The sequence below is a fragment of the Bufo gargarizans genome, chromosome 4 (genome assembly GCF_014858855.1).
Source record: "Bufo gargarizans isolate SCDJY-AF-19 chromosome 4, ASM1485885v1, whole genome shotgun sequence".
In the NCBI taxonomy this organism is placed as follows: domain Eukaryota; kingdom Metazoa; phylum Chordata; class Amphibia; order Anura; family Bufonidae; genus Bufo; species Bufo gargarizans.
In genome coordinates, this window is record NC_058083.1 from 66583821 (window position 1) to 66608098 (window position 24278).

Consider the following 24278-nt stretch of genomic DNA (forward strand, 5'->3'; position numbering starts at 1 on the left):
TGGAGAGGGGAGGAAAATGGAGAAGGCAGGAAGATGAAGAGGTCGGGAAGATGGAGAGGGCGGGAAGATGGAGAAAGCGGGAAAATAGGGAGGGCGGGAAGATGGAGAGGTTTGGAAGATGAAGATGGCGGGAAGATGGAGAAGGGTGGGTAAGATGGAGAGGGGTGGGAAGATGGAGAGGGCAAGAATATGGAGAGGGTGGGAAGATGGAGAGGGCGGGAAGATGGAGAGGGTGTGAAGATGGAGAGGGTGTGAAGATGGAGAGGGCAAGAAGATGGAGAGGGTGTGAAGATGGAGAGGGTGTGAAGATGGAGAGGGCGGGAAGATGGAGAGTGCAATAAGATGGAGAGGGCAGGAAGATGGACAAGGCAACAAGATGGAGAAGGCAAGAAGATCATGAGGGCAGGAAGAGGGAAAAGGCAGCAAGATGGAGAGGGAAGGAAGATGGAGAGGGCGGGAAGATGGAGAGGGCGGGAAAATTGATAGGGCAGGAAGATGGAGAAAGGTGGGAAGATGGAGAGAGCGGGAAGATGTAGAGGGGTGGAAAGATGGAGAGGGCAAGAAGATGGTGAGGGCGGGAAGATGGAGAGGGCAAGAAGATGGAGAGGGAGTAAAGATGGAGAGGGCAGGAAGATAGAGAGTGCAATAAGATGGACAGGGCAGGAAGATGAAGAATGTGGAAGTATGAACAGAATAGGAGGATGGAGAAGGTAGGCACGTAGGGGGAATAGGAAGATAGGGCAGAAGATGGAGAAGGCAGGCAGACTAAGAGAATAGGAAGATGGGAAGGTAGGAAGATGTAGGCCGCTTTGAGGTCTGGAGCAGGGTTCCTTGGTAATGATTTCAGAAGATGTTTGGACACAATATATTTGGGGTCAGTGATGATAAATGATCCCAGGATCTGTCACCAGCTGAGGGCAGTGGATGCTTTCTGCTCAGAATACACATAGTTTTCGCTTTCTCCTGGGTATTATATCGTGGACTATTGAGGTTTCTTCACAATGATAACTAAGGGACTATGACAACCACTCCTGATCTTCTCTTTAATCAGCGTCATCATCTGGCACATTCATTATCAATACTGATTGGATCCATGGTGGGGGGCCCCGTTCACATGGAGGGGACACATGAGGGTGATACACAGGATAGACATCAGAAAAGGATAAGGTGGCAAACAATGACGTCACAGATCAGGGGTCACGTGACATCAGCTACAACGGTTCTTTATCTGTAAAAGTAAAGAATTCCAGTTCATAATCCGCTCCGATAATACAGAATAAGAGCAAGATCTACAGAGAATTATGTGAACCCCTGTACCACAGATGTGAGCGGACAGGTGACAACCTGTATTATTGGTATAATCTTACACGGGGACGTCAATATTACATGTGTGATATTACACGGGGACGTCTGTATTACATGTGTGATATTACACGGGGACGTCTGTATTACATGTGTGATATTACACGGGGACGTCTGTATTACATGTGTGATATTACACGGGGATGTCTGTATTACATGTGTGATATTACACGGGGACGTCTGTATTAGATGTGTGATATTACACGGGGATGTCTGTATTACATGTGTGATATTACACGGGGATGTCTGTATTACATGTGTGATATTACACGGGGACGTCTGTATTAGATGTGTGATATTACACGGGGATGTCTGTATTACATGTGTGATATTACACGGGGACGTCTGTATTACATGTGTGATATTACACGGGGATGCCTGTATTACATGTGTGATATTACACGGGGACGTCTGTATTACATGTGTGATATTACATAAAGATGTCTGTATTACATGCATGATATTACACGGGGATGTCTGTATTACATGTGTGATATTACACGGGGATGTGTGTATTACATATCTGATATTACACGGGGATGTCTGTATTACATGTGTGATATTACACGGGGATGTCTGTATTACATCTGTGATATTACACGGGGATGTCTGTATTACATGTGTGATATTACACGGGGATGTCTGTATTACATATCTGATATTACACGGGGATGTCTGTATTACATGTGTGATATTACACGGGGATGTCTGTATTACATGTGTGATATTACACGGGGACGTTTGTATTAGATGTGTGATATTACACGGGGACGTCTGTATTACATGTGTGATATTACACGGGGATGTCTGTATTACATGTGTGATATTACACGGGGACGTTTGTATTAGATGTGTGATATTACACGGGGACGTCTGTATTACATGTGTGATATTACACGGGGACGTCTGTATTACATGTGTGATATTACACGGGGATGTCTGTATTACATGTGTGATATTACACGGGGATGCCTGTATTACATGTGTGATATTACACGGGGATGTGTGTATTACATGTGTGATATTACACGGGGATGTCTGTATTACATGTGTGATATTACACGAGGATGTCTGTATTACATGTGTGATATTACACGGGGATGTCTGTATTACATGTGTGATATTACACGGGGATGTCTGTATTACATGTGTGATATTACATAAAGATGTCTGTATTACATGTGTGATATTACACGGGGATGTGTGTATTACATGTGTGATATTACACGGGGATGTGTGTATTACATGTGTGATATTACACGAGGATGTGTGTATTACATGTGTGATATTACACGGGGATGTCTGTATTACATGTGTGATATTACACGGGGATGTCTGTATTACATGTGTGATATTACATGGGGATGTGTGTATTACTGTATTACACGTGTGATATTACACAGGGATGTGTGCATTACACGTGTGATATTACACAGGGATGTGTGTATTACATGTGTGATATTACACAGGGATGTCTGTATTACATGTGTGATATTACACAGGCATGTCTGTATTACATGTGTGATATTACACGGGGATGTGTGTATTAGACGTGTGATATTACACAGGGATGTGTGTATTACATGTGTGATATTACACGGGGATGTGTGTATTACACGTGTGATATTACACAGGGACGTCTGTATTACATGTGTGATATTACACGGGGATGTCTGTATTACATGTGTGATATTACACGGGGATGTCTGTATTACATATCTGATATTACACGGGGATGTCTGTATTACATGTGTGATATTACACGGGGATGTCTGTATTACATCTGTGATATTACACGGGGATGTCTGTATTACATGTGTGATATTACACGGGGATGTGTGTATTACATGTGTGATATTACACGGGGATGTGTGTATTACATGTGTGATATTACACGGGGATGTGTGTATTACATGTGTGATATTACACGGGGATGTCTGTATTACATGTGTGATATTACACGGGGATGTCTGTATTACATGTGTGATATTACATAAAGATGTCTGTATTACATGCATGATATTACACAGGGATGTCTGTATTACATGTGTGATATTACACAGGGATGTGTGTATTACATGTATGATATTACACAGGGATGTCTGTATTACATGTGTGATATTACACAGGCATGTCTGTATTACATATGTGATATTACACAGAGATGTCTGTATTACATGCGTGATATTACACGGGGATGTCTGTATTACATGTGTGATATTACACGGGGATGTGTGTATTACTGTATTACACGTGTGATATTACACAGGAATGTGTGCATTACACGTGTGATATTACACAGGGATGTGTGTATTACATGTGTGATATTACACAGGGATGTCTGTATTACATGTGTGATATTACACAGGCATGTCTGTATTACATGTGTGATATTACACGGGGATGTGTGTATTAGACGTGTGATATTACACAGGGATGTGTGTATTACATGTGTGATATTACACGGGGATGTGTGTATTACACGTGTGATATTACACAGGGATGTCTGTATTACATGTGTGATATTACACGGGGATGTCTGTATTACATGTGTGATATTACACAGAGATGTCTGTATTACATGCATGATATTACACAGGGATGTCTGTATTACATGTGTGATATTACACGGGGATGTGTGTATTACATGTATGATATTACACAGGGATGTCTGTATTACATGTGTGATATTACACAGGCATGTCTGTTTTACATATGTGATATTACACAGAGATGTCTGTATTACATGCGTGATATTACACGGGGATGTCTGTATTACATGTGTGATATTACACGGGGATGTCTGTATTACATGTGTGATATTACACGGGGATGTCTGTATTACATGTGTGATATTACACGGGGACGTTTGTATTAGATGTGTGATATTACACGGGGACGTCTGTATTACATGTGTGATATTACACGGGATGTCTGTATTACATGTGTGATATTACACGGGGACGTTTGTATTAGATGTGTGATATTACACGGGGACGTCTGTATTACATGTGTGATATTACACGGGGACGTCTGTATTACATGTGTGATATTACACGGGATGTCTGTATTACATGTGTGATATTACACGGGGATGCCTGTATTACATGTGTGATATTACACGGGGATGTGTGTATTACATGTGTGATATTACACGGGGATGTCTGTATTACATGTGTGATATTACACGAGGATGTCTGTATTACATGTGTGATATTACACGGGGATGTCTGTATTACATGTGTGATATTACACGGGGATGTCTGTATTACATGTGTGATATTACATAAAGATGTCTGTATTACATGTGTGATATTACACGGGGATGTGTGTATTACATGTGTGATATTACACGGGGATGTGTGTATTACATGTGTGATATTACACGAGGATGTGTGTATTACATGTGTGATATTACACGGGGATGTCTGTATTACATGTGTGATATTACACGGGGATGTCTGTATTACATGTGTGATATTACATGGGGATGTGTGTATTACTGTATTACACGTGTGATATTACACAGGGATGTGTGCATTACACGTGTGATATTACACAGGGATGTGTGTATTACATGTGTGATATTACACAGGGATGTCTGTATTACATGTGTGATATTACACAGGCATGTCTGTATTACATGTGTGATATTACACGGGGATGTGTGTATTAGACGTGTGATATTACACAGGGATGTGTGTATTACATGTGTGATATTACACGGGGATGTGTGTATTACACGTGTGATATTACACAGGGACGTCTGTATTACATGTGTGATATTACACGGGGATGTCTGTATTACATGTGTGATATTACACGGGGATGTCTGTATTACATATCTGATATTACACGGGGATGTCTGTATTACATGTGTGATATTACACGGGGATGTCTGTATTACATCTGTGATATTACACGGGGATGTCTGTATTACATGTGTGATATTACACGGGGATGTGTGTATTACATGTGTGATATTACACGGGGATGTGTGTATTACATGTGTGATATTACACGGGGATGTGTGTATTACATGTGTGATATTACACGGGGATGTCTGTATTACATGTGTGATATTACACGGGGATGTCTGTATTACATGTGTGATATTACATAAAGATGTCTGTATTACATGCATGATATTACACAGGGATGTCTGTATTACATGTGTGATATTACACGGGGATGTGTGTATTACATGTATGATATTACACAGGGATGTCTGTATTACATGTGTGATATTACACAGGCATGTCTGTATTACATATGTGATATTACACAGAGATGTCTGTATTACATGCGTGATATTACACGGGGATGTCTGTATTACATGTGTGATATTACACGGGGATGTGTGTATTACTGTATTACACGTGTGATATTACACAGGGATGTGTGCATTACACGTGTGATATTACACAGGGATGTGTGTATTACATGTGTGATATTACACAGGGATGTCTGTATTACATGTGTGATATTACACAGGCATGTCTGTATTACATGTGTGATATTACACGGGGATGTGTGTATTAGACGTGTGATATTACACAGGGATGTGTGTATTACATGTGTGATATTACACGGGGATGTGTGTATTACACGTGTGATATTACACAGGGATGTCTGTATTACATGTGTGATATTACACGGGGATGTCTGTATTACATGTGTGATATTACACAGAGATGTCTGTATTATATGCATGATATTACACAGGGATGTCTGTATTACATGTGTGATATTACACGGGGATGTGTGTATTACATGTATGATATTACACAGGGATGTCTGTATTACATGTGTGATATTACACAGGCATGTCTGTATTACATATGTGATATTACACAGAGATGTCTGTATTACATGCGTGATATTACACGGGGATGTCTGTATTACATGTGTGATATTACACGGGGATGTCTGTATTACTGTATTACACGTGTGATATTACACAGGGATGTGTGCATTACACGTGTGATATTACACAGGGATGTGTGTATTACATGTGTGATATTACACAGGGATGTCTGTATTACATGTGTGATATTACACAGGCATGTCTGTATTACATGTGTGATATTACACGGGGATGTGTGTATTAGACGTGTGATATTACACAGGGATGTGTGTATTACATGTGTGATATTGCACGGGGATGTCTGTATTACATGTGTGATATTACACAGGGATGTCTGTATTACATGTGTGATATTACACGGGGATGTGTGTATTACATGCGTGATATTACACGTAGATGTCTGTATTACATGTGTGATATTACACGGAGATGTCTGTATTACATGTGTGATATTACACGGGTCGTCTGTATTACATGTGTGATATTACACGGGGACGTCTGTATTACATGTGTGATATTACACGGGGATGTCTGTATTACATGTGTGATATTACACGGGGATGTCTGTATTACATGTGTGATATTACACGGGGACGTCTGTATTACATGTGTGATATTACACGGGGATGTCTGTATTACATGTGTGATATTACATGGGGACGTCTGTATTACATGTGTGATATTACACGGGGATGTGTGTATTACATGTGTGATATTACACGGGGATGTCTGTATTACATGTGTGATATTACACGGGGACGTCTGTATTACATGTGTGATATTACACGGGGACGTCTGTATTACATGTGTGATATTACACGGGTCGTCTGTATTACATGTGTGATATTACACGGGGACGTCTGTATTACATGTGTGATATTACACGGGGACGTCTGTATTACATGTGTGATATTACACGGGGATGTCTGTATTACATGTGTGATATTACATGGGGACGTCTGTATTACATGTGTGATATTACACGGGGATGTGTGTATTACATGTGTGATATTACACGGGGACGTCTGTATTACATGTGTGATATTACACGGGGATGTCTGTATTACATGTGTGATATTACACGGGGATGTCTGTATTACATGTGTGATATTACACGGGGACGTCTGTATTACATGTGTGATATTACACGGGGATGTCTGTATTACATGTGTGATATTACACGGGGATCACCTGTCTCACATATCTGGGCACTTTATAATGGTGACCCCATGCTCACCTGTACAGATCACGCCCGCATCCTGTGAGTGGGCGCAGAGACTGTTTTTGGACACCACTCCTCCACACTGAGATATCGATGACTCTGTGCCGTTACAGAACAGTTTCTCCAGCCATATGGATCCAGACCCAGGACCGAAATGTGCTCCTCTAGGGGCCCGCTGTGGAGGTCCACAGCCCACATGTCTGCACACCACATGGGCACTGGATAGATCCCACGTGTCATCACACACGGTGCCCCAGGCCTGGTTGTAGAATACCTCCACCCGTCCTGAGCATGCAGAGTCTCCACCAACCAGTCTCACCTTAGATATTCCTGCAGGAGAAGATGTAATATGTAAGTATGATATAGCAGGACACGGACACACAACACATGACGTGGCCTGTCCATAAACAAGGCTGATATATATAGTATATATGCACAGGGTTATATACACATGGCCGCCGCTATTCACTGAATATAGACATTGATGTGGATGGTGTCTATATGACAACACTATGACGGAATCTCTCAGTAGTGCAGCCTCAGGGTTCAGGCCTTCATGTCTGCTCAGATTTGTCCTCTTAAGTGCTCTAAATCTTCATACCTGATTGTGAGCACAGCACTTCGACTTCACCAGACTCACACCTGTGTCCTTTGGACAAGACGGAGCTGCATTCAGACAGGCTCGCTTCGTGGCCGGAACAGTAGATACTGCGAACATTTGTGTGGTGGACCTTTTTGTTACTTATTGACATTTCCTTGACAAGAGCTCGTTCAATAGCGAGGCCACAGCCAAGCTGTTTACATAGCACGACCTCCTCCTCGACATGCCACTCAAATGCAGGCACCAGGTTCCATTTATTATCCTGGAACACCTGAACTTTCCCAGAACATGTGCTGCTTCCATCTGTCAACGTCACCTTTGAAATAGCTGTGCAAGACACAAAGACAATTCAAGATGATGAGCGCAGAGGAGAAGTGTCAAGGAGCAGCTAGTTGTGTGACTACATCTACTATGAGGTCTACAGAAGAAGATAGTGATGGAGCTGAGGAGAACCAGCCGGTTGTATATACATATCTATTGTGTAGACTACAGAGGAAGACTTCAGTGGTGGAGATGAGTTGTGGAGGACTAGCTGGTGATGTGGATGTCTGCTATGAGGTCTACAGGAGAAGTTATCAGTGGTGGAGCTGAGCTGTGGAAGATCAGTTGGTAGTTTAGATATATGTATTATGTGGAGTATACAGGAAGACTTCAGTGGTGGAGCTGAGCCATGGAAAACTAGCTGGTGGTATAGACATGTCTACTATGTGGTCTACAGAGGAAGACTTCAGTGGTGGAGCTGAGCTGCGGACAACTAGCTGGAGGTGTGGATATGTCTACTACAACGTCTACAAGAGAAGATATCAGTGGTGGAGCTGAGCTGTGGAGGACTAACTGCTGATGTGTACACGTCTACTATGTGGTGTACAGCAGACATCAGTGGGGAAGCTGAGCTATGAAAGACAAGCTGATGGTACAGACATTTCTACTATGACTTGTACAGGTGAAGACAGTGTTGGAGCTGAGCTGTAGAGAACCAGCTGGTGGTATAAATGTGTTTACTATGAGGTACTGTATACAGGAGACATCTTTGGTGAAGCTGTGCTGTGGAAAACCAGCTGGTGGTGCCATGGAGAAACAGTTGGTGGTATAGACATGTCTACTGTGAGGTCTAGAGGAGAAGACCATTAGTGGTGCTGTGCTGTTGAGAATAGGCAATGGTATATTCATGTCTGCTATCCTCTCATGTGTCCTCCTGTCATTCCCACAGTACTGTGCTCAATTGATTAAGCATACAAATTACCATAATTTGATATTACTACACTCTGTCCATTCCATGTATACCTCTACCTCACTCTTTAATATGCACATGAGAAGAAACATACCCTCCATGTGTATATGGTGTATATGAGAGAACCTCTGTGGTGGTCGCACCTGCTGTGGAGCAGACGATTCCTGCATGGATGTTGTAGAGACATGGCTGTGAGCTCCAGAGACTGAGGCTACATTCGGATATCTGAGACTCTGCACCAGAACAATGTATTTTTTCCACTGTCTTCTGCCCTATACCAGCTTCTCCCACATTTTCCTGGATCTTCACGAGAGGGCCACATCCCATCTGTCTGCATACCACTGAAGCTTCTCGTATATCAAACTTCCAAAGGCAGAATCTGTTCCATGTATTATTCAAGGAAACCTCCACTATCCCATCACAAGACCCGGAGCCACTGACCAGTCGAACTTTGCCAGCACCTGTGTGGCCATAGGAGGGAAGCCATGTTAGTAACATAAAGGGAGAACATCAGTAATAGAGGCTAATAAGACTCACCAGAAGACAAGCAGCTGATCCCCGCACTGTGCTGAGGTCTCGTTGATTCTGGTTCAGTCCAAGCTCCCAGTAAACACTCTGAAACATCATGTTCATCTCCAGTACAATCCAGCTTCTCCAGTATATTCCCAGAAACTGGCCCAAATGCATCTCCTTTTATGGCCTCCAGAGAAGGTCCACACCCCAACTGCCTGCAGATGACATCAGCTCCATGCCTGTCCCAGTGTTCATCACTCAGGGTGCCCCAGGTGTTATTGTACAGAAGTTCCACTCTTCCCTGGCAGCGGTGACCACCATCCACTAACCTTACTTGAGACAAAACTGGAGAAAGATCAAAGATCATGTTATCCATGCATCGCCAAACTGTACACATACGAGGAAGGATGGATGAGGAAGGAATCTCTTCAAGTTCCTTGACATTTACAATGGTCATAAAAGCTAAACTCTATAGCTGAGTTGTTAAAGAAGCATTATGGGTAATAAACGGGAGGTGAAAGTGACAACCACAGTTCATGGATTGAACTGTACCCCATATGGTTGTAGCTTATCTTCCTCCACACAGTTGATGAACAAGGTTGTACAATATAGGCAGACCAGATAGTTTCTATGGGGTCCATGATGAGGAGAATCCAACACGGTTTAGTTAAACCATGTGCCAAGCTCCTCTGTACCCAGGAACCCCAATGTCTGAGGAAGAGGTAATTGCCCTGGGTCCATTGTCTGACACAGGTACTGCAAGGACCCCCTCTATTTCTACCCCCGGATGATACACCACATCTTGCTAGAGTTTCCTGACCACCAAGAGTTGTCAGATTTTCTAGACTCCTAGATGGCATCTGCAACAATATGGAGAACAGTGGAGGACTGGTATTTTCTGAGGGTCTAGTGCTTCAGGGTCCAGTGTTCTCCAGTGTATACAAATGAGGACAAAGTACACTTACGAGCTTTCTTTGCACGTTTATCCTTCACCTCGATGCTGCGACATACTGACTGCGCTAGTGCGGACAGAGCTCTGTCAAGACTCGGATAATCCAGCAGGTCATATAAATGGGTCTTTGGTGGGTAGGACACAATGTCATACAGTTCATAGTCCTGGGATATCTTGGATCCCATTACAAATATCTCCACCCCTGCCCTCTGTAGCTTGTGTATTTTGGGCTTCGCAAACAGGTAGGCGTCGAGCCCGCAAAGAAGGAGGATGAGGATGTGTGACCTCTTGCCACTGCCAGGCTTTGGTCTCCATGTCATAGAGTTAATAAATTTATGAATGTAATCTTTCTGTGGGATGAAACTGACCCTTCCTGGATGGCTGCGGAAGTATTCTTGGAGGTCCTTGAAGTTATAGTCAACAAGATGCAGCATCACCTGATGGTTTGTGGCATTCTCCAGTCCTTCAATGAACCCTCTGACCAGCTCCAGTTCATGGTAATTTGTGTGGTATCTGTAGCGATCAGCGTAGACAATGATCTCTGCAGATCTGTGGACCCCATGGGAACAACCTGCAAGAGATGTGGACATTTCTTGTGTTAACCTCAAAGTGTCATCAGCAGGTGAGACCAGTCTCTAGAGGATCCTCCTGTGGACCCAACTGTGATGGGGCCCAGGAGCGGCTTCACATTATCACTATTACTCCCTATTAATCTGTGTAGGGACAAAGAGGTTGTGATGTAATTTAAAAGGCATCTGTCAGCAGATTTGTACCTATGACACTGCCTGACCAGTTACCTCTGCACATTGACAGGACCAGGCAGTGTAAACGTCATCACATCTGGCCCTGTTAATCAGACTGCAGAGAGAGCCTAGCCTGCAGGTGTAATGGTAACGCCCCTGTTGCTCCTACAGGCTCATTTGCATATATTAAAATATCATTTTTCTCAGTAATGTGGGCACATATGAACATGGGACCGACACAGATGCCTTCAGCTGCCAAGCGCACATGTAACAGAGGGTCTGTCAGCAGTTTTGACCTTGCTAAACTGCCTTCTGGGCACTGGCACATTGACCGGACCAGACAGTGTAAGCGTCAGAATATAGCAGAATAAAGTTTCATATTCACACTAAAGGTGTGTGTACACTGCTCTCCCCACCCCTACAGAGTGCTATTAGCAGTTTCAAATGGTAAAAACTACTGGCAGAGTGCTTTTAAGGAGATACACACATGTTCTTTATAGCTGTCAGATGCTCCCATGACCTGAAAAAACAAAAGCATGTCATTAAAGATCTTACACATGTACAGGTATAAAGGGGAAGCAGGTATGGGCAAGAGAGGTCTATGAGCAGGACAAGAGACAGGTAGGAGCAGGAAAAAGGTCAAGTATGAGCAGGATAAAGGTCAAGTATGAGCAGGAGAAGATACACGCTTGATCAGGAAAGGTCTATGAGCCAGAGAAAACACAGACATGTACAGTTGAGATCTATGAGCAGAAGATGACACAGGTATGAGCAAAAGGAGGGATAGGTATGAGCAGGAGGAAAGGTCTATGAGCAGGAGAAGGGACAGATATGAGCAGGAGAAGAGGTCTATGAGCAGAAGAAGAGGTCTATGAGCAGGAGAAGGGACAGATATGAGCAGGAGAAGAGGTCTATGAGCAGGAGAAAGTACAAGTATGAGCAGGAGAAGAGGTCTATGAGCAGGAGAAGGGACAGATGATCAGGAGAAGAGGTGTATGAGCAGGAGAAGGGACAGATATGGGCAGGAGAAGAGGTCTATGAGCCGGAGAAGGGACAGATATGAGCAGGAGAAGAGGTCTATGAGCAGGAGAAGGGACAGATATGAGTAGGAGAAGAGGTCTATGAGCCGGAGAAGGGACAGATATGAGCAGGAGAAGAGGTCTATGAGCAGGAGAAGGGACAGATATGAGTAGGAGAAGAGGTGTATGCGCAGGATGAGGGACAGATATGAGCAGGAGAAGAGGTCTATGAGCAGGAGAAAGGACAGGTATGAGCAGGAGAAGAGGTCTATGGGCAGGAGAAAGGACAGGTATGAGCAGGAGAAGTCTATGAGCAGGAGAAGGGACAGGTATGAGCAGGAGAAGAGGTCTATGAGCAGGAGAAGGGACAGATATGAGCAGGAGAGGTGACAGGTATGAGCAGGAGGAGAAGTCTGTGAGCATTAGAAGATTGGGTTTGAGAAGGAGAGGTGAAGGATATGAGCAGGAGATGGGATAGGACTTGGCAGAAGGAGAGGCAGGTATGAGCAGGGCAGAAGAATAGCAGATGAAAGGCCATGTATGAGCTTGGTGCATGCGTTTGTTCTCACTGGATAAAACTGTCCATCCAGTATTCCCGTCATTATGGGTACACAGTCTGCTGTAAACAACCATCATGGAGAAATTTTGAAGAGATTTATACTTAGGTCGTCATTGGAGATGAGGGAATTTCTTGAAAATTCGATTCGGCTGCTTCGCCGAACTTTACCCAAAAATTTGCTTTGTGACTAATTACTTAGTCACGAAGCGCATTTTTGTGTGAGTAGCGGGTGCAATGACAAGGAGCTGCGATAGCGCCGCCCCCGTCATTGTACCCCTCAGATGCCGCGTTCCTTCATGATCGCAGCATCTGAGTGTAAAATTAACCTTTCCTCCTGCTCATACCTGTCCCTCCTTTTGCTCATACCTGTGTCATGTTCTGCTCATAGATCTCAACTGTACATGTCTGTGTTCGCTCTGGCTCATAGACCTTTCCTGATCAAGCGTGTATCTTGTCCCGCTCATACCTGACCCTTCTCCTGCTCATATCTGTCCCTTCTCCTGCCCATAGACCTCTTCTCCTGCTCATACCTGACCCTTCTCCTGCTCATATCTGTCCCTTCTCCTGCCCATAGACCTCTTCTCCTGCTCATATCTGTCCCTTCTCCTGCCAATAGACCTTTCCTCCTGCTCATACCTATCCCTCCTTTTGCTCATACCTGTGTCATCTCCTGCTCATAGATCTCTACTGTTCATGTCTGTGTTTTCTCCTTTTCATAGACCTTTCCTGATCAAGCGTGTATCTTCTCCTGCTCCTACCTGTCTCTTGTCCTGCTCATAGACCTCTCTTGCCCATACCTGCTTCCTCTTCCCTTCATACCTGTACATGTGTAAGATCTTTAATGACATATATGTTCAGTTGCTTTTGTTCTTTCTGGTCATGGGACCATCTGACAGCTATAAAGAACTTGTGCGTGTCTCCTTAAAAGCACTCTGCCAGTAGTTTTTACCATTTGAAACTGCTAACAGCACTCTGTAGGGGTGGGGAGAGCAGTGTAGACACACCTTTAGTGTTTTGCAAACGGACACCATCCGTGTTTTGCGGACCGCAAAACACACCACGGTACTTCCGGTTCCGGCGCTCGTATGTGAGGCAGAGAGCTCCGCACCGGAGAGCCGAATACCAGCCACGAGCGCTTCCAGAGGGGTGCATACCCCGCTCACCTGCTTCGTATCTCCTCCGGAGTGGATGGAGAAGTACCTGACCAGGAGTGGCACAAGTGCGGGAAGCCCGGCACACCGCAGGCTCACGAAGTACGACGTGAGGGACAAGATGGCGGGCGCGGCAGATCGTTCCATGCGTTCGGCCCGATCCTCATCCCAACCCCCCCTTTAACCTCAAAGGCCACGGAACCAGTGGCAGATGCAGACGATACCGACCAGGATCCTGAGGTAATGCAAGGGCTGGGGGTTGGCTGCAAGGCACTGGCAGTGGAGGTGGTTAAACTGTTGGCTCCGGATATCAAAGCCGCACTTGAGGCTGCAGTGGAGACCACGCTGGCGCAACTACAGGCGGACGTCTCTCTGCACTCGTCCCAAATTGCAGAGCTGGAAAACAAAATCAGCTCGCTGGAAAGTGACCTGGACCAGTCCCAGACACAGTTGCAGGCTGTTGTGCTTTTTCATAAGTTTAAACAGTTATACTTACTTATTTTAGTTATAATGGGTATTCATTGCCTTTAAGAGCAATGTTGGTTTATATTCACTGTTTTGTATGAAGTTTCATGTAGGCCAAAGTAAGTCCATGAGAAGATTACTGTGCCGTTCAAAAGCTACTGTTATTGTATCAATATATTATACCTTTAGAAAGTTAGAAGATACACCGCACCTGCGGATGCTGAGGCTTTATTGTTTTTCCTATCTGAACATGAATTCCACAGTGTGAGAATGGTCTAGATGTTCCTCAAAGTATATATTCATGTATCAAAGTTTGTCCCTCAGCCCTGAGACAAGGCCTCCAGATGTCAGAGGTGTGAAGTGTTGAAAATATCAGGCATGTATGAGTTAACCCTTAATGGTATGATGCTTATTGCTTATACAACAGTGCCATCTAGATATAAGCGGTTAATACTACATCAGTAGCAAAATTGCATTCTGGGTAGTGTTATGACGTCACGCTCCTTATCAATGCACACACCCCTCCAACAATGATTGGAAAGTTCCAAACTCGGAGGGCGTGTCCATCTGATAAGTTTTGGGTTAAGAAACCAGTTACCAGAGAAAGAAAAAAAAAGGAGAAAAAGAAAGAAAGAGAAAACAAACATTTGGATTATAGATCTCTGGAGAATCATTTGGATTATCGGGAAAAACTCTTGAGAGCTGGCTGCCCCAAGACTCTGCACATCACGTGACCCTTGGGTAATGTATATTTTTGTTTTATGTAGTATTGATTTAAATTAATTGGCTTGATACTTAGCCAGATACCCGCTCATTTGCGGACGTGTAACGTTAGTTGCTACATCCGTATTTTCTCTGATTTCAGTTACCATGCATATAACTGAAACAAGGGGATAATATTGGAGAAACTCTTTGTTGGGAATCTTTGTATTCCATAGTTTGATATCAAGCCAATAATTTATACGTTTTGTTGCAATACTACCATTATCTCAAAGATTGGTCATCATTTTTGGGCGGAGCAAGGGCTCGTATCTGTCATCTTCTTGATTGAGTTTTCCGCATAATCCATTGATTGTATATCTCTCACAGATTTAAAGCTGTATTGCATAATATTCTTGTGTTGGTTGAGTAGTGTTTTGTTGGTATCATATAGTGGTGAATTCTGGGTACTGCATATCATTGTATATTATTGAAATTTATGTTGATTCATTTTTGTTTGTATTTTAACCTATTGCATAATAAACCATTTATATTTTTGCATAGACGCTTGTACCCCGTTTTACTGATTGCACAAAATAATCAGGTTCTTGATTGAACTCTTTATATTTATATAAAGCCTTTGCTTTATATACCCGACAAGGCTGTGCTGAAGTCTACCTCGGGGCTCCGAGATAAAATAGAGGACTTGGAAAACCGGTCCAGGCGCAGCAATATAAGAATCATAGGTTTACCAGAATCTATCCCTTCCAGCCAGCTGGCTTCGATTTGCGCGGTGGACATACCAAAAGCACTAGGTATCCGCAGCCCTTGTACAGTGGAGAGGGCGCACCGAGTTGGACCACTGCGGACTGACCATGCAGACGCGCAGAATAGAGATCTAGCTGCAAGGCTTCGTCCCACCATAGTCAAATACCTGAACTACGCAGAAAAGGCGGACATTTTGGGACAATTTAAAAAGAGAGGAAAACCAGTCGACGTAAGAGGCTATAAAGTGCTTTTATTTGGGGACTATAGTGCCGAGGTTTCGAGACGGAGGAGGGCGTTCTCAGACATATGCTCAACTCTGGTGAGAAAAAAGCGAAAGTTTGCTTTGTTATACCCGGCGATTTTAAAGGTCTTCAAGGAAGATGGCTCCTCAGGAGGTGTTTGAGACACCAGAAGATGCCGCGAACAGTATGAACTTGCTAGCACTGGATAGAGAGGCCGAGCGATCACCGGGCATGCTAACAACGCCCAGAAGACCGTCATCAGCGCAGAGGGATATTCCAGCATCCCAGAGGCCGCTGGAATATCGAAACTCGAGGGAACCGAAACTCTGAAGACCGTCGTCCCAGGAGAGACTGAAGTGTGAGACTTTTTGTTCTGAGACTGCTTACATCCATGTGTAGGCAATAGTTATAAATGTGAGTTCTCTCGTATGTTATAAGTGATACACCTGATGTTTCGTTTAGGATCTGACCGACTTCCATGGCACTCGGGGGTTGGCTATTAGTAGGCTGCTAAGCTACACTGCAACCCGATGATTGTCCTGGAACGGTATTGAGAATATCTGTCTGGGGGTTAGGCCGGGTAATGACAAGATTTAAAGAAGATTTTCTTCCTCTTTATGTTGAGCAAAGGCATCTCCTAAATAGCGGATAGTGATTCTGTCATTACTGTGGAGATTGAGTAACGGAGGGCTAGAGATAGCGAAGTCTCTTGGTATACAAGAAAAAGGTGAAGTCAGAATTTTATAAGTTCGTAGTCACCCCTGGTGATTAAGGGAGTTCTCTTGTTTAGGGTTTGGAAGGGGGGGAGTGGGTTTCTATAGCACCACAGATAATCTAAGAATTAGCTGAGGAAGGGACGAGCATATTATCAAGATGGTCAAGGTTGTAACTTGGAATGTCAAAGGTCTACGTTCTCTGCATAAAAGGTTGATGGTGTTACGTCATTTGAAAAAACTACAGGCAGACATTGCTTTATTACAGGAAACGCATCTAGGGGCGACGGATTTTGGGAGGATGCAGAAATTATGGGTGGGAGAAGTGATAGGGTCTCCATCTGATGGGAAAAAGGCAGGTGTGATCATACTTCTGCATAAAAGACTACGCTATAAAGTACAGGAGACGGACACAGATGAGAAAGGGAGACTGGTCACCTTAACCATAGAGACCTCTGCAGGGAAATTGTCAATATACAATATATATGCCCCAAATACGCAAGCTGGCCCCTTTATTGGACACTTAGAAAGGTTGATTTTGCAGGATCCCAATAGCCTAGTGTTAGTGGGGGGAGATTTTAATATGGTGCATTCGGACGCTGAGGATAGGAAACGAACCAGGACAGGTAGGATAGACAGGCCGAAGGCATCGCCCATGCTTTCTACCATGTTGGAGGCCACCAAGCTAACAGATATCTGGCGACACTACAACCCCACGGAGCGAGAATACACGCACTTCTCTCACTCTCAGTGTGCTTGGTCTCGGATAGACTATTTTTTAGGATCTAGTCTGCTGACTACCAAAGTACGGGAGGTGGAGGTAAAGGAGATGGTAATCTCTGATCACTCGCCGGTAACATTGAAACTGAGAGAGGATAGCCCGAGAGGCCAGGATATCTTATGGCGTCTATCGGGATATTTGGCTATGGATGAGACCTTTCAATCGAAGCTGCTGGGATGGTGGTGGGAATATAAGGACACAAATGGACAGCACCAGGACAACCCGTCCCTATTTTGGGATACGGCAAAAGCCGTACTACGAGGAAACATCATTTCCTATACTATGGCCCAAAAAAAGGATACGCGCTCCAAATTCTTAGCAGCCACAAATGAGTTGAGAACACTTTATACAGCGTTTCAACAGAACCCCACAGAGGCCCAAAAAACTAAATGGGTTACGGCTAAACATAATTACGACCAGAAAAATTGGAGAGGATCTATGCAGACCACTCTTTAGCGTATTTCTTTAAATTTGGGAATAAGTCAGGAAGATTGCTGGTCAGGCTTGCACAGGGAAAGAAACCGAACTTGCCGCCCCCCAGACTTCAGACAGCGAATGGGGAGTTCAGTAGTGACCCAAGGGTTACACTAGAGATTTTTAAGAGTTACTATGAACAGCTATATGCTCAAGACGCTTGTGACATTCAGGAGGGGAGTGCCTTCCTGGATTCAGTCTCTTTGCCGTCTATTGAGGAGCCTGACCTGTCAATGCTTAATGCTCCTATTACAGAGCAGGAAATACTATTGGTTATAAAATCCCTGCATAACGGGAGGCCCGGGCCCAGGGCTCCGATGGCTCACTGGGCTCAGAGATAGTTCCTAGCCTGTTATTGCTATTTAATACCATCATCCAGACCCAGACAGTGATGCCCTCAGGGAATTTGGCACATATTAAACTTGATACCAAAACAAGATAAAGACCCCACACTCCCGGGATCCTATAGGCCAATTTCCCTGATAAACCAGGACCTAAAGATACTTGCGAAAATAATGGCCAATAGGCTAGCTAACATTATGCCCAAATTGATTGGTTCACACCAAGTTGGATTTGTGAAAGGCCGTTCAGCAACAATTAACATACGAACAGTTTTGGCGGTCCAGGATTGGCTCCTCAGGAGACGGCAGATGGATGAGGTGGGAAGAGAGGCCCTGTTAGCTTTGGATGCCGAAAAGGCGTTCGATAATGTCAACTGGAAATGGTTAGGGCTAGTGCTAGACAAGATAGGGATCCAGGGCCCCTTTGGGGCATTTGTCCAGGCAATTTACACCGCCCCACAGGCAAAGATCTGTCTCCCAGGTTTTTTATCCGCCTCGTTCCAACTTCGGAAGGGTACGAGACAGGGCTGCCCACTTTCCCCACTTTTGTTCAACATTGCGCTAGAGCCGTTGGCAAGGCACTTGCTCAGTTCAGAGGTTTATGAAGGAATAAAAGTGGGGAATAGGGAAGTTAAATTGACATGTTTCGCAGATGATATGCTGTTATTTTTACAGGACCCCGCTAGGGATTTGTCAGGAGTACTGGACACCTTGAATAAAGTGCGTACTTTCATGGGCTATAGGATTAATGTGGCGAAATGTCAATTGTTACACATAGGGAGAGGACAGGGAACGAGGTATGAAGGTGACCAAATTATGGTGGCACGCGACTATATAAAATACCTGGGGATCAAGATAGGCAAATGCCCATGATATATAAGTTAAACTATGACCCTCTGATAACTAAAATTATTCGGGAATTACAGAGATGGCAAGAACTCCCATTGACGCTATTAGGAAGGGCGAGCCTCATCAAAATGACAAGTTTTGCCAGGCTTTTGTACCCATTGCAGACGTTACCGCTTCTATTGAAACACATGGATATCAATAGGCTGCAGTCTGCGTTTGGGGCATTTCTTTGGAAAAAAAAAGAGGCCCCGTATAGCATATAAAAAACTCTGCCTCCTGAAGTGGGAGGGGGGCCTGCAATTACCTGATGTTTGGGGCTACAACCTGGCGGCGATCTGGCGGTATATTCAAGACTGGGTGGGGGGGACCTCAAACCATGCTGATAGGGCACTGGAACAGGAGTTAGTACGACCACTCGACCTACATGCTTTACTGCATACCGAAATCTCACTACTCCCAGATATTGCCAAACATGCTTCCATACTAAGGGATACGATAGCTGCGTGGAAACATATCAGGAAGTTATATCGGCTTCCAATCTACATTTCAGCCTACATGCCGTTGTGGTCCCTCCCATCTTTCCCCCAGGGAAGACTTAATAAACTGCTTCAAGATTGGCGCCAAAAAGGTGTTTGGAAACTAGGGAATCTACTAGACACTAACGGACTAAAGTTACTGTCCTGGGAAGAAGTGCAGACCAAATACGCCATACCCTCAAGTCAGTACTTGCAGTATTTGCAAATAAAAACCTTTTGCTCAGCCCAATCCAGCACACTGGGCACTGAGGCAGCATCGACTAGGTTTGCAAGTTTGATGAATCAGGCGAATAACACAGATTCTATCTCCACCTTATACAGGAAGTTGATGAATATTAAGTTGGAAGGGACTGCGCGAACAGTGTTTAAAGAGTGGGAGAAACAGTTAGCTGATGACAAGATTACTTTTAAAATACGTGAGGGGATGGACAAAGTAAGATGTGCCATTAGCAGTGAGCATTGGAGGGAAACCCAGTTTAGGATAATCCATAGGGCAACCTATGCTTATAACTTATCTTATGACAATGCAGCGGCGCACTACTTGAGGAATTGCCCCAAATGTGATTTGTATAAGGCCGACCTTCTGCATGGGATCTGGGGCTGTCCTAACTTGAGATCATTCTGGGATCAAGTATGCATATATGCCAAAGATGTGTGGGGAGTTGTAGTTAAAGATGTACCCCAACAATGTGTGTTTCAGTTCATCCCCAGGGATCAAGAGGACGCTGACTCATCCATAGTGAGCACCAAAGGGCCGCATGTCTTGCTGCTAGCGGCAAAAAAATGTATATTGCGGAAATGGCTACAACCCCAGGTGCCTACTTTGGATGAGGTCATCGGTACTATGAAAATACTTATGTATATGGATAGATTAGATGCGGAACGTAGTAAAGAAAAAGCCACACAGTCCTTTGTTCACAAATGGAGACCATTTATTGAACATTCACTCACTACCTATGAGATACAGGAGGTTGTGAAACCGTTTGTAGACACTACCTGGTACATGAAAGCACGAGTGGCAGGTAGGTTAGGCAACCTGTTAATATAACTTGAAGTCTTGAGATTATATGTGGTGCTATATGGAGTTGGTTGGTTAACTCTGTTTAGTTGGGATGGGGAGAACATGTCTAGAGCGACGAAAGGGAGATCTGGGGACTACGCCGATATAAAACAAAATAATACAGTATGATTGTACCAGCATTTGTACATGGTGTCCCAGATCATGAATCATTTTTCTTAGGGAGAGGGAGGGTGGGTTGGGGGTATAAAAATAAAAATGAGATCTAGGCATAGACCTTTTTTGAGAATACAATGTTATGCTTTAATCTTGCACCACGAGGTGGTACTTGATGTGACTCTTGTACTTGGACTTTCATTGTATGTATCTTTTACTTTCTGTAAATTGTACATGATGCCAGATCTGAATAAAAAATTTTGAATTAAAAAAACACACCACGGTCGTGTGCATGCGGTCAGATCCATCACAGCTTTAATGAACACATATAACTCTATTGTTGACTGTCACCTCTCGCTCACTGCATAATGCTGTATTGGGCCATGGAATCACCAGGAACCTAGAAGAACCTTCTGGACTTGAGCCTACTGGAACAATGTCTTGGACTCCTCTCGGTCCTGCTAGATCTTGAATGAACATGCCTCAATTCTCAGTTCCTGTGGGAACCTGTGCAATTATCATCTGACTCAAATACTGGACGGCTCGATATCAAAAACACGTATCCATTTATTATTCTAATCCCTTTAAAAAAATCAATATATCATGCACAAGATCAATATACCAAACATAAAACACAAATATCCCTATATCTTTAATAAAGTAAAACTACCATACGTGTTTTTGATATCGAGGCGGCCATTAATTAAGTAATATACTATAATAGCTAGGTGGTGTAGCAGACTGAGCTATGTTCCAGTGTGCTCCCTCATCAACATTGTAATTGCAATTATCATCTGAGACCCACCTTCAATGTGTACTGCCGAGCAAGCAACGATGAGGAGGATCCAGAAGAAGACTGACATGGTGGCTTAATATTCAGCGACTGCCGTATAATTGCCCAGCTTTCTGATACAGCAAAGGCTCAGAGGTCCTGTTTACAAGCTGGTTAATGTGAAAAAGGTAAACAGAGATTTTGAGGATTCTACTATTTGTTTGGCAAACAGCAAGGAGAGCACCGTCCTGCAGTATATAACACAAAGAACATACATCACCAACCATCTCTGACATCATAACCACCCATTCCTTAGGTCATCACCTACTATCCCAAAGTTCACAAACCATCTCTTGAAGTCATCACTTCTAAATCCAAAGTCCTCACTAACCATACCCATACAAGGCGTTCACCAGCCATCCATGTGGTCATTACTAACAACTCGCAAGATCATCACCAACCATACCAGAGTTAACTACAAACTATCGCCAAGGTAATCACCAACCATCTCCAGGGTCATCGTCAACAACCATCTCTGAGGTCATTAGAAATACTCAAGATCATCACTGGCAGCCGTCTATGAGATCATCGCCAACTATGCCCATTTTCACCAACCAATATTGAGGTCACCACAAACCATCACTGATCTCATCAACAATAATGCTCAAGGTCATTACCAACCCTTCCTGATGTCAACATGAAGTGTACAGCACCAACCACAAGATCATCAACTGTCCAGGAGGTCATTGCCAACCATTCCAGGGGTCATCACCAACCATCCCGGAGGTCATCACCAAACATCCCTGAGGTTATTACCAATCATTCCACAGGTCATCACCATTCATCCCGGAGGTCATCACCAACCATCCCGGAGGTCATTAGCGATCATACTGGAGGTCATCACCAATCATTCTAGGGGTCATCACAAATCATCCTGGAATCTGGAGGTTATCACCAACCATCTCAGAGGTCCGCACCAACCATCCAGGATGTCATCGCCAACCATCCTGGTCATCACCAGCACCACTGCAGACACCACTGAGCTCCCCTTGATCACTGCTTCTCAGGGAAGGATTCTGCCATCTGCTGTGAAAGTGTAACATCTCATCAAATATATTAGGGATTCATGAAGGCTCTTGAAAGTTGTGACCTCCAGGGCTTAGCAGGACGGAGGAAAAGGTGGAGGGAAGTGAGGTATTTGGAATATTCATTGTTAGTGGTAGCTGACCTTTTCTCTTGATTTATTTATAATCACCAAGAAGTAGAGGACGGAGGGCGGTTAGCATGGCTGCAGACATAGCTCTGCACGGGTGCTGTGTACACAGTGAAGCCATGTACACATTTAAGGGGCACAGAGGTAATAAAAGGGAGAAGTCTTTCCCCCTGTACATCATGGTCGGCACTAGTTCGAGCTGAGATGCTGTAGTACAGCCTGTGTCTTTTCCGTCAGACCAGGAGCTGAAGGACTCCTTATCTCTGACATTATAAACACTCATTATAGCTCAGTTTTTATCTTACTGATAAGACTGTGGCCTAAATAAGTGTTTTCGACTCTCAGTAGTTTAGAGATAAGGGTTATTAGATGACCGGCACAAAGTCAAAGTGAAAGCATCAGTCACACAGCTAGACAGTTAAACCTTTGTGACAGAAAGGCTCAATATTTTTAATAAAGACCAATTGAAAAAAAGGATTTTTAGCCAAAAACAAATAAAATCCAATAATTAAAAAAAATTGCCCCCGAAGGTGTAGATAGATTTTAATGCTAAAATATTTTTGTTATTGATAAAAGAGCAAAAAAAAAAAAAACAACAGCAGCAAAATGGTCCAGATGACTAGTACTGGAGGAGCACAGTGAGGAGAGCAGATACAAGGGCCGGAGGACACAACATGCGCGACTAGGAGACGCAGATATATATGTGGACCACGTTAGTAAATGGAAGATAAGAAAGACTGAGGTTCCTCAGCGGTCGATGCCGTTCATTGACTGAATGAGAAGATGACACAGTTCTGAGTCCTCCAGGCTGCTGGGGCCTCTTCTTCAGGCGTCTTTTAAGATGGTATCTGAAGATTCACATATTTATACACCAAAGTAATGAGGAGTAATGAGGCAGGTCAGTCTGAGCGGAGGAGGAAACAGCCGGAACTGATAGATAAGGATTCTAGGAAGGAGACATTTTTATTGTCCTCTAATAGATATTCAGTCCATGAATGTGAAGAACCCGAGAGGTCTGAGGGGCACATTTC

The 24278-nt window shown here is 43.8% G+C and overlaps 1 protein-coding gene across 1 annotated transcript; it reads right to left on the minus strand.

Moving 5' to 3' along the window:
• Positions 1 to 1026: 1026 nt before the first annotated feature.
• Positions 1027 to 22182, minus strand: LOC122935104 (deleted in malignant brain tumors 1 protein-like). The gene is made up of 7 exons (XM_044290864.1): positions 22068 to 22182; positions 10762 to 11319; positions 9821 to 10141; positions 9427 to 9744; positions 8053 to 8379; positions 7467 to 7781; positions 1027 to 1228 (listed from the first exon to the last, which is right to left on the minus strand). The coding sequence occupies exons 1-7, from the start codon at positions 22123 to 22125 to the stop codon at positions 1212 to 1214; spliced, it is 1914 nt and encodes a 637-aa protein (XP_044146799.1). The 5' UTR covers positions 22126 to 22182; the 3' UTR covers positions 1027 to 1211.
• Positions 22183 to 24278: the final 2096 nt, after the last annotated feature.